At 36.9% G+C, this 12435-nt stretch overlaps 1 protein-coding gene across 2 annotated transcripts; it reads left to right on the forward strand.

Moving 5' to 3' along the window:
• Positions 1-735: 735 nt before the first annotated feature.
• Positions 736-12417, forward strand: LOC107600016 (actin-binding protein anillin-like). Of its 2 annotated transcripts, XM_016291787.1 has the most exons (24): positions 736-853; positions 1282-1347; positions 1608-1784; positions 2639-2725; positions 2824-2996; positions 3115-3207; positions 3305-3385; positions 4884-5013; positions 5085-5521; positions 5862-5956; positions 6408-6537; positions 6631-6766; positions 6872-7036; positions 7136-7262; positions 8365-8413; positions 8546-8611; positions 8700-8732; positions 8973-8994; positions 9076-9185; positions 9432-9485; positions 10850-10936; positions 11394-11501; positions 11591-11727; positions 12155-12417. In XM_016291787.1, the coding sequence occupies exons 2-24, from the start codon at positions 1290-1292 to the stop codon at positions 12315-12317; spliced, it is 2718 nt and encodes a 905-aa protein (XP_016147273.1). In that variant the 5' UTR covers positions 736-853; positions 1282-1289; the 3' UTR covers positions 12318-12417. The 2 variants fall into 2 exon arrangements, with proteins under 2 accessions (XP_016147273.1, XP_016147279.1); XM_016291793.1 differs by lacking the exon at positions 9432-9485.
• Positions 12418-12435: the final 18 nt, after the last annotated feature.

Raw genomic sequence — 12435 nt, forward strand, 5'->3', positions numbered from 1 at the left:
CACAACATCTAATGAAATAACAGTAATAATACTTACATACACTGCTGTTCAAAAGTTTGGGATCAGTAAGATTTTTTTAATTTGTCTCTTCTGTTCATCATGACTGCATGTATTTGACCCAAAATACAGAAAAAACAGTAATATTGTAAAATATTATTACCATTTAAAAATTATGGTTTTCTATTTTAACATACTTTAAAATATAAAATACTGACCCCAAACTTTTGAACGGTAGTGTATATTGTTACAAAAGATTTCTATTTTGAATAAATACTGTTCTTTTTAACTTTTTTTTTAATTCATCAAAGAATCCTGAAAAAAGTATCACAGGTTCCAAAAAAATATTAAGCAGCAAAACTGTTTCCAATATTGATAATAAATCAGCGTAGAATGATTTCTGAAGGATCATGAGACACTGAAGACTGGAGTAACGGCTGATGAAAATTCAGCTTTGATCACAGGAATAAATGATATTTTAAAGTATATTAAAATAGAAAGCCATTATTTTAAATTGCAATAGTATTTCACAATATTACTGTTTTTTTTCTGTAATTCTGATCAAATAAATGTAACCATGATGAGCGGAAGATACTTCTTTCAAAAAATATTTCTAATCTTGCTGATCCCAAAATGTTGAACGGCAGTGTAAGTATTATTGTTCAAATTTCTGTAAATCATCTCTACGTTTTGATAAAGCCATTAATCATCGGTCCACAGGAGGGCTCTATAGATTGACCTGTGCTGAAACTCTGCGCATGCGCGGAGCGCCCGCGGAAATTCAAACGCTCGAGCTCAGCTGACAGACGTGGACGTTTGGAAACTCCACAAACTCTGCCACGGTTATTTTACTAAGGTAAGAAAGATATATATTTTAACAATAAAACTGACAAAAATTGCGTTTTATATGTAAACGATTGCCATTAACGTTACCTTTCACTCTCTACGACTTCGACCATTTTGCATTTCGTATTTTGTCTTTGTTTAGCAGTGATTGCTAGCTAGCAGCGCTTTAGCCTCAGTGTCTCGATATATGAAAAATACATATTTTGATTCATTTAGATGAGCCAGTCATCTCGTATCGTTCGTAGTTTATTGTTGTTGATATGAACATTTGAAATGAACCCATATAAATTGTATAAGCAAAGTTAGTAACACTTCTGTATATGATGAATTTCAATTTAAAATCAGTACCTATACGTCACATACACCTGATTTATGACTGTTTTAAAGTCTTTACTAAACTTAATTTCATTAAACTTGAAGCTGGTTTTCTGCTGACAGGTGATAAGATGGAAAATCAGAAGAGACCGAGAGATCCACTGGAGGAAAACTCTTCAGCTTCTAGTGGTAAGACTGTGTTCTCATCTGTCACCACCTTTATTCTTCAGACACACTAACCAGTGAATTTAGTGTCCACTTAGACAGTATTTTGAAGTATGTTAATTTGTCAATTGTTGCATAGTCTAAGATATGTCAGCTACGTTCTTTTGGACCTGAGTTTTATTCTTTATATACACTGTTTTAAGATTATATGTGACGTTGTTAGTTTAACCATTAGGCCGTATAATGATATCAGTGTGAGTTATAAGTTCTAAAATGTTTTACAGAACTTGAAAATGTGTTGAAGAAAAGGCGGCTGGCAGCAGTGGGAGAGGAGAACCTGGACCCCAAGAAATCTCCTGCCAGAACACACTTGCGATTGGCAGAGCTGGAGGTGAAACCAGACACTCCAGCTATAACCTCCATCCGCTCCAGAGTCCAGCAACTCAGCCAGAGACGAGATGGTAAGAATTCAGATTTATCCTTTTGTAAATCACTGCCAATTCAAGTATATTTAAACTATTTGTTAACTTTTTTTTTTTTTCAGTACATTTCAGAATCATTTTGCTTGTGATGGTTTATGTGTGTACTATTTTATATGCAGATTTGTGAAGTGAAACTGGCACACAATGTTACTTGATAGAAAATATTGCTTTGCTTTTTGCATTTCTGTTGTTGTTGTTTGTCTGTATTGTTACTGGTTATTTTGTTCTAATGTTAGTGACAGACTGAGGACCTTTTTTTGGAAATTTGGAATGGAACACTATTTTCAGTGCATTATTTTGCATTTTTATGATGCCCATTATAATCAGCCTCTCTGGTTATTAAAAGATGTTTAATCCATTGCAAATTATCTTGTTGATACTTTAGAACGGCACCAAAAAAAAAAAAAAAAAAAAAAAAAAAAATATTAATAAATATAACATATAATGTTTTTTGTATAATTTTGTATTGTTTTTCTTATTATTTTTATGTATTTTGCATGGAGGCTGCATGGAATATTTGTACTTCTAAAATGTAATTTGTCCCAGTGCATTACTATTTAAGGGAACTGCAAAAAATACTAAAACTTGTGAGAAAAAAAAACAATCATCTACTAAATGCACTTTTCGTAATATGTAAAATCTTGTTGAATTTTTTTTTTTTAAATGGCCATGTTTTTGAATTAACCACCATTCATTCTCTTTCCTGTTGCACTTTATAATTGTGTTGTCTGTATTATGAGAATTGTGCCGTTGATATGTTTTTAAGCATGTTTATGTAGTGTAATTATATTTCCAGTGTTTAGTAATGAATTGTCTTTTTTCTGTGTTGTCAGGTGGGACTGGGTTAGTCCAGCGCTGCCTGTCTGACCCCGGGTCCGAGGGTTGCACTGACAGCATGTCCTCGCAGATCTGTCATATCGGTGAGTATTTTCTTCCACATAGGCTGCTGCAGCTTCTTTTACTGCATTCTTTATTAAGTCTTTAACTGTGGCGAGCTGAATGTGCATTTTTATGAAAGGTGAGGGAGAGTTTAGCTCTCGCCTGCAGTGCTTCAAAGCTCCGACGCTACTGAACAGCCCCGGTCGCTCCACCCCCTGCACACGCAATCTCTCCAGCTTTGTGCATGGCATGCAACAGCAGCTGAACACTGCAGTGACACCCAGCAGTAAAGAGGCCTCCCGTATCCGCCAGGTAGATCTGTCCCACCCATTTCACCTTTTTTCTGACTGTTTCTGAAACAAATCTCTAAGAGAAGGTTACTAAGTCCAACTGTACTATTGTTACTAAGTCCAACTGTCTTCAAATACAGGCACGTGAGGATGAGTTGCGTCAATTGAAGGTTCAGCCAGTGGCAGAAAACCTGTGGTTGAAGAGGAGTCTGTCTGACTCTTCCCTCATTGAGGTGAGCCAGTCAGGTTAAGATGTTTGTCTGTTTACTGTGGATTCTTGTCTGGATTTTGAGCGTTTAGATCAAAAGTAAATAATCCCCGTTTTCCCAGAGGTCATCTCCATCCACATCCTCTCCCTGGGTTTACAGGCAAAATCGAAAACCCCAGTGGCCTCCATTACAGCCTGGGAGTGTGAGCATGTATTTGAGACAATTTGTTGAAGTGTATTTGACTTTTCTTTTCTTTTTTTTTCATTTGTCTGTTTCGTCATTCTTCTTAGGGCTCCAGACTGCGACCATTTTCTGTGCCAGTGCGACTAATTTTTGTGAGAGGTCGCACTGGCGCGACCACTGCGTTGTCCAACTCATAAGCGCTGCCATTTCTGTTGCATTTGAGAAACAGCAAATTAAATGAAAGCAAAACTAAACCGTGCTACGTTTCAGCTGCGCTGCTCGGACCGCTACGCAAACAAACTTGTACGAGCTCAGCACAGCTTTACTCGGGAGCCAAAGTTGATTTCGTGACACTGTTACTGCACAGATGCAACAGTGCTGCGAGATCCAGTGAGAAGCGTTTGAATTCGCCACACAATGATAAGGTTGCTGTGAAATCTAGTGAGAATCATTCAAATTCTGCACAGAATTCTCTGTTATAAACAGCGCTGACGTACATCAGAAAACCAGGAGCGGTAACGCTAACTGTAACCATGGTGTTGTGGTAGAAATAGTCGAATGCATTACATCATTCATTTCAGGATTTGTACAACCTTTTGAGAGAGAATTTCAAGCATTTTTCAATGACTTTCGAGCATTTCACACAACTAATTCCAGCACTTTAAAGCTCTAAAATGATCCAGTTTGAATGTTATTTTTAATGGGATGACCAAAATATACTTTGTGGTAAACAAAGACTTATGTAAAATTAAAAAAATACATCAAATCACAATTATAACCAGTAGACAGCAGTAGAGGAGCACTTATTGACTTATTAGTCATTCATTTCTACTTTTTCTCTATATTTTGAAATTATAAAATCACTATTATAAAATATCAAATCATCAAGATATCAGATTTTGTCAGATATTTTAAAAATTGTTTTGTGTATGAAGTAATAAAAGTCACAAAGTGCCTTGAAAAACAAACTTTTCTTCAATTTGCTACTAAATCACACATAATCACTGAAGTTGGTCAGTTCCATATACTAGAAGAATAATGGTACATTTAATAAGAGTGGAATATATAAATGTTCTATATAAAAAACAAATTGATTTTGCACCTGTTACTGTTGTTAATAAAAGTACATTTTGTATGCATCTTAACTCAAGCTTAGTGCTTTACTGTCAACTGTATAAATAAACAAGAAATTAACATGTAATATTATTAGTAACTGCGCTTATTAATGAAAAACAATAATCATTTTATGATTAAATGATCTATAATTTAATACTCCCACACACCACCCCCAGCGCTACCAAGTCTGCTCCTGGCTGGTGCCACTGCTCTCAAATGTTAGTCTGGAGCCCTGCTTCTTCACTCTTGGTTTTGAGGTTTATCCATAATTTGCTTATGGTCACTAGGGCAAAGTAATCACTCACAGACTCACTTGGGGAGAACAGTTTTTTTTGTCTTTCGCACTGTTTTATTTGTGTATATAGGGCAAAACCTAATTTCAGCTTTTATGTGTTCTGCAGGAAGAGTTAAAGGGATCTGAATTCAGCTCCTGTGAGGTTGACAGTAAGGTATTTGATGAAAGTCTGAACACCACACCGCCATGTTCTGTGGACATCTGTTTCCCCAGTGAAGAACTTTATACATCTATAGGTAAATGTTTTTCCTAAAATCTCTTGGATCTTACTTGGCTACCATATTTACCACATTTGTTTCTGTAACAGAACCTGGGGCTTTGAGCACTTCCACTCTAATTTACAAGATGTTTGAAGACGTCCTGCAACATGCAGACAAGGAAGGTGAAGATGGAAATAAGGAAGAGGGGGTGGAGAAAGATGAGAGCAATTCATCTGAGACTGAAAAGGAAGACAAAACGGAATCGGACACAGTTGAAAAGGAAGACAAACAGGAACCAGTCACAGTCACATTAAATGAGTATCCTCTTGACCAGAGTGAGATGTGTGAAGAGAGTGAAGAAACTCCTGATGCCAGTTCTGCAACAGAGAAAGAGAAGGAGCTCCAGTCTGTTGATGATGGTGAAGGAGAGATGGAAGAAAAGCAGGAGAGCACCCCCATGGTTGATGAGGACTTTCTAACCCTGCCACCCAGCTGTATCCTCTCTCCTCTCAGCAAATCTGTGGAGGCTGTTGTCACACCACTGGTATTGGTCTGATTTTTGGTGACAGCCAGTGAATGAGAGAAATTTCTTTAGGACTAGAGTATGTTCAGTGTATATGGTTAAATATTATGTCACCAAAGAAATTCAAGTGCTTGTCAAATATGTTTTTATCAAAATGCATTTTAGCATAATTATGCCACTTTTCATATGAAGTTAAATGCTAGGCAGTGTCATCTGAGTTTTCCCTTGTGTAAATGGAAAGTTCGCATGTACAGATACATGTACCTTTCAGTTACAGTGTAAGAGTGTAATCGATTACATAGATATAAATGTATTAGTTAGTTAAAAGACCATAAATGTCTGTTTCTAAATGTTTCTACAGAACATTGAAATCATTGTGTCTGAGCCATCAGTACAGCTGCCCTCACCTGAAGAAATGACAGCTAGTCCTGCTGACTGCGGTCAACCTTTATACAGGTGTGCTCCCTTAAATAATCACAATAATAATTTGTCAAGAGCCCTGTCATTCTGTGTCGCTGTTTGTCCAACTTGGTATTTATTTATTTATTTTTGGTATTATGCTTTTTTCTTTTTACTAGTGATTGACTGGCAAATCAGCCGTTTATTTAATCAGAAATACAGTAATATTGTGATTGTGAAATATTATTGCAATTTAAGTTGAATTGATGTTTGAATTGATGAATAGAAAGTACAAAATAACAGCATTTTTTTCAAATAAAAAAATTATTTTGTAACTTTATAAATGTCTTTTTTTGAACAATTTAATACATCCTTATTTGAAAATAAATATATATATATATTTATGCATATCAGTTTTATATCGATCAAGAGCCACTCAGCTGTCTATATATTGGTCAACCACTGATATTTAACTTTTTACCCAATTGTTTTTTCATACAATTGACAGCATTGACGCCTACCGCTCACAGAGGAAGATCCATCCCCCCTCTACTCAGAGCTTGACCCCTGGAGTTCAGAAGCAGGTTCAAGAGAAGACCTGCTCAAAAAAGCCCATAAACATCAAGGAGAGAATTAAGGTTTGAAACTTATACTGAGAGACTTACCGGGGTATTTTAGGAGACTTCATGCATGCAAGATCTGATGCAAGTTATTTTATTTGTTCCATTAAGGTTTTAAACGAGGAGGCAGCCAAGTTGCAGACAATCATCACGCAGACATTGCAGGCTCTGAGCTGCTGCTGTGATGAGGAACATGGGAAAGGTTCCCAGCAGGAGGCCGAAGCTGAGAAACTCCTGCTTGTCTCCAGTAAGTGGAACATTAGCGAGCAATGTACATTACTCTATTTGAACCTCCTGCAAATCACAGAGACTGCATGCTCTGATTTGGCTTTTATACATCTGTTTAATGCAGGTGAGAAGCGAGCAGCCTTACTGGCTGACGTCAGCAGGCTGAGAGAGGGTGAGTCTGGTGAGCCAGACTCCCAGAATGCACCTCTGCAGCCCTGCAGAGGCACAGTCGGCATCAGCAGCATCCAGCTGCCCCTCAAAGTAGAGTTTGTGTGCTCTGCTCGCACAGGTAAGCGTTACTACATATTTATTAATGGCAGATGATGACTCTTCATTGCACAAGGTCAATGTTCTAACACAATTTGTTATGGCTGCTGTCTCTATAAAGGCCGCCCAACACACTACTTCTTCGTTTTGATCCGTTATGGCCCATGTAATATTGTGGCAACGCCTTTGGCTACAGCTGCTGATGCCCAAAATGGAGACACCATCACGTTCCCAACGTCTATTACACTGTGAGTCCACACGCTACATACAATGCTTCTTTGAACGGATGTCAGAGTTTAAAGGTGCCATAGAATGGAAAACTGTATTTACCTTGGCGTAGTTGAATAATAACAGTTCTGTACATAGAAATGACATACTGTGAGCCTCAAACACTATTGTTTCCTCCTTATGTAAATCTCGTGCATGCAAAAGACCACTGAAAAATAGGCGAATCAGAACATAACACCAACTGTGACGTTACAGTCGGGATCACTAATAGTTACGCCCCCAACATTTGCAAATACCCGCCCATGTTATATGCCAGCCGCCAGCCGAACCTGCACAGCCGAATCATCAGAAGTTCTGCAGGTATTGTGAAGAAACAAGCGAGGATAATAGTGAAAATGGCAGATCATGGAAATAAATGTTATGTTCCAGGCTGTGCAGGGATGGGTTGGTGTCTGTATTCAGAAAAGCACAAAAAACAAATAACACGCATTCTAATAAAATAATGTGAGTCAATAAAGGGACATGGTTAGCTGCTTGCTAGCGGTAGCCTGTTACATTACAGTACATAAGATTTCACTTACCACATAAACAGAGTAAGGAGAGATGACTGAGGATGATGGCGAATGATTTACATATCCTGAGTACCACTGACAAGCATCTGATCTTGTAAAATGTGTGGTAAGTACTGCTGCTGTTGTTAACACAGAGCACGTGCGATCGCAAATCTCGAAAGTTTCCTTCCTGCTGTGTGAGCTACTGAAATGAGCTGCACTGTGAAACAGCCAATCAGAGCAGAGCTCAACATTGAGCCGCACTGTGAAACAACCAATCAGAGCAGAGCTTTAACATTATTATTCATGACCCTTCCAAATAAGGTAAAAAAAGACCATTTCATTCTAGGGACAAAAATCCTAGGGTTGTAAATGGACATGTAAAACCGTTTCTGGAGATTTTTTGCCCTTACCTAAGCCACACACCTTCTATGTAGATATCAGAGAACAATTTAAAATATTGTATCAATGCATTCTATGGCACCTTTAAAACTGTGCAGTGCTTTTAAGAGAAGGTTTTTAAATAAACACAGTAGTGATATACACTGGTTTGAATGTTTTGCTTCCACAGACAAGACATTCGCTCCAATTTTGAGATTGATGTTGAGGTCTACAGTTTGGTAGGTAGAGTTTGTGTACAACCAAATATCATTTTTAATAGTTTAAAAGCTAAAATAATTTTTTCCCTCAAGCTTTAGCTTATATTTTCTAGGTCATAATTAGGTGTTATTGTGTATTCCTCTGTTTTATAGTCCAGTACTCAGAGTACTACCTGCAGCATGAATATTCAGCAGTTCCGCAGCTCAACAAAGTCAAAGGTTTGTACACCTTCACATATGTTGAGAAAGCAGAGTGTTTTATTACTTTTAGCAATGCACAGTTGTAGCAAAATGTTTGTGTTTCTAGGTGACACCCAAGAAGATTCTCCACAGCATCACAGTATGTATCTTCTCTGTTTCCTTACCAACATTGGGCTTCATTTATTAAACATGAGCTATACAAATATGTGTATTTTCTGTTATAATTTTCATAAAATCACACTTTTTGAATTGTCACATGACACATAAGAATACTTTCACAAACAATTCAGAAAATCATGAATGAGGCACATTGTGTGTTTAAATTTGTTGAATGATAGACAGCTTCAGCTCATCCAAATGTCTATTTTTGTTTTTCTAGAAATCTAACCAGAGTGTAACATGTAAGTATTTATCAGTTACTCACTTAATCATTGGTTGATTGGTAGTATCAGATACTGATGTTTCTTTACCGTCCATTATAGCTGCTACTCTGCCTGGTCTGAGTGCCCAACGCTCTAGTAACTTCACATTAGTAGGCTCTCACAAGATTACCTTGAATTCATTGGGACAGAGCAAGTTTCCTCTGGACAAGGTATTGATACAGTAAAACTGTTCACATTAGAGAGAAAAAGGAGATTAATTGTTTGTGTGTTGTTGTCCTCCCCTTTATGAGCACTTACTGTATCTTCTTTTTAAAGACAATAAATTGTGTACACACTTTCACTCTTAATTTTCACAGCGGTTAACCAGGAGATCTGTGGTTGTTCTGTGTTGTGTTTGCACTGTGGTGGGAGTTGTGGAACTGTAACTGGGTCTATGTCCGTTTCTCTCCACTCAGATGAAATTTGAAGGCAAAATCAGGCGACTCCTTGGAGATGAGTTTCAGGAAAAGGTGTCACTCTTTCCATCTTATTCTTTGCTTATGATTTAGTGGGCTTTGCACATTTTCTGTGTCTGTGTGTTTGTGTGTGTGACAAGGTACAATACTGGGCATTTTGTTGATCTTTTTGCTTTTAATGAATACTCTGGCCTGTGCATTCATCACTTGTTTTGGGACAAATCAAACCCAATATCCCCACAATTACCCTCTTTTAATCTCTTAATGTACTGTATTTTTTTTACGGAGATATTATGGAATTTTACAGTTGTCTTTCAGACCTTAAAAATGTAATATACATTTTTTTATATTTTGCATTAATAATTAAATGTATTTTAATAATTTATAATTTCAGTAAAGCCTTCACCTTTATTTAGTAAAGGTGCATTTAATTGATCAAAAGTGATTGTAAAGACATTTATAATATTGCAAAAGATTGTCAAATAAATGCTGTTTGTTTGAACTTTCTTTTCATCAAAGGTTTAGTTCAAATGAATGTTCTTTGAATGTTATAGTTTTTAACAATTAATTGAGAAGTAAATTCGAACCATTCAGAAATTGAAATTTTCAGAAATTTGTCTAAAAGCTGTAATATGTAAGTCATTACTAAAAATTTTAATAATATTTCTAGGCCTGTCGCAATAATCAATATATCGACTTATCGCGCAATATATGTACATAACCTCAATAATTTTTGGTGACGTAATATATCGCCCATTATATTTACTTAAAAATTAATGTCACCATGTTTTGTACATTCCACTTGCACCCGTGTCTTTTGCAGCTTCTCGTACATAGCGTGGTGTAGTCATGAGGTGCTAGTTCAAATTTAAAAAATGCTTCCGCAAAAAAATTTCATCTGCCGATATGGCCTTGTTTAGGGATCTGTGCCTTTTGTGTATACGGACATCTGACTGCTGAGTAGTGATTATGTTTTTCAGCAATACAGTGCACCCTTAATTTACAGAGAAAAGAAGGTCCGGGAAAGATCTCCATACAAGTTATTTGTGCATTTTCTTTTTTCTACTTGTTACTTTGCACTTTTTGTTAGAAAATGTTTATTTACTATTTCTTCAAGTTTTTAAGGTATCTAATATTTTGATACTTAATTTCCATGATCTAAATATTGTTAAGAATCAAAAGTTTGTTGTCATTTGGAAGTGTTGGCCTGGTTGCATTATTATGCTGTTACATTATGATTATATTGATATTCAGTGGCATAAAATGGTCTTTGAAATGACAATAATATCGCTTATCGCAATTATTTCTGAGGCAATATATCGCACAACAAAAAATTGTTATTGTGACAGGCCTAAATATTTCTGCATTTTGACATGCACATCTGTTGTCATGACTAACCCGTTTGTTACATTGTGTAGGTTCCCTTTCTCTCTCCTCTAGAGGGCCACATCTATCTGCGGCTGCACAGCGAGGGCCACTCCAACGTCCAGCATCAGGGCTTTTTGGTGAGTTGGTGTATATGTTTCCCAGAACTTGACTGGTGCTTTGTTTAGCTTGTTTTATCATATGGAAAAGGCACTTACCATATCTGTAGTCCCTTGATTAATTTGTATATAAGCAAAAAATGTAGAATTACAGTTGCCAGTTCATATTTGCAAAGCAAATATGTGAAATATGTTAGCAGTTTATCTTCCTAGTCGCAGTCTGATCCATTTGAATGGAAGTTGTTTGAGAATGGCTTAGGACACAAGAATATTTTATGTGCTGAAATAGAGCTGCAACAGGTTCTCTCCGGTTACATTAGTACTTCATTTTGTGATTTAAATGATTTATTTAATCTATGATCTCAGTTTGTTTTTAATGTATTCTTTTGTAATTTTATGTGCTTTGTGACATGTGTCTGTAGGAAATGTGCTTTGTTTTTGGGAAATTTGTGCTGTAATTTTCTTTCTCCTCTTATAGACTATGTTTGAGGATGTGAGTGGCTTTGGAGCTTGGCAGAGGTTCTACTTCCTTCTGGAAGGAGGACACCTTCTCTACTGGAACTACCCGAATGAGATGGGCAACAAGGTGGGATTTGTGCAATTATGTGTGTAAAAAATGTGTATCCTTCTCCTCATTGATGTTTTTTTTTTTTTATCTATCTCCTTCTCTTCCAGCCAGCAGATGGCAGTCTCTCTCTCTTTGGCTTCTGCAGTGTCAGGCCTGTGGAGCGAGAGTGCTGTGCACGGCCACACACCTTTGAATTAGTAGAGACAAACACCCTCCAGCAAGAACACAGCCAAACCTTGAAGAAGTAATGCATTCATGAATTTACTAAAATAAATAGTTCAGCCAAAAATGAAACTTCTGTCATCGCCCTAATGTTGTTCCACACCTATATGCTGTGTCATTTTTCATGGATCACAAGGGAGACGAAAAAGACAAACACGTAAAACCAGAAGATCCTCCATCTAAAAAAGGGGCTTATCTGAAATATTCCTTTAAACCTGACATGAAATGAAAATTCAGACCGTTTTCTAAATGCATGTTATAGATCTTATTTTGAACAATTCATCCATGCATTTTTTTTTTCCTAAGTAATCCGTTTCACTCAAATGTACGTCACATTATGGAAGAAAAGATCTGTTAATTCTTTTTCGTTATATGACTTTAACATTTAGTATCAGTTTACAATAGAGTATTGGTTTTAATTTGTATGTAAATGATCTTTTGTTGTGCAGGTGCTGGTTTTCAGCAGACACACGAGAAGAGAGGTCTGACTGGATGGAGAAACTGAATCAGACCTTAATTGATTCTCTAACCTGGAACAGGAAGCCTGTCTCCAACGATAACAGGGCCAGCACGTCTTCTAACTCCGGAAACTCTCGTGAGAGCATCCTGTAACACAACACAAATGTGAACCCTCACCATGTAACACTAAGGAAGGATCATATGTGGCACTAAAAAAAGTACATGAAGAGCTTCTGAGAATAAACCCGGGGGGGGGGGGGCGGCCAAAAAG

The sequence above is a fragment of the Sinocyclocheilus grahami genome, unplaced genomic scaffold (assembly GCF_001515645.1).
Source record: "Sinocyclocheilus grahami isolate Dianchi unplaced genomic scaffold, SAMN03320097.WGS_v1.1 scaffold14.1, whole genome shotgun sequence".
In the NCBI taxonomy this organism is placed as follows: Eukaryota; Metazoa; Chordata; class Actinopteri; order Cypriniformes; family Cyprinidae; genus Sinocyclocheilus; species Sinocyclocheilus grahami.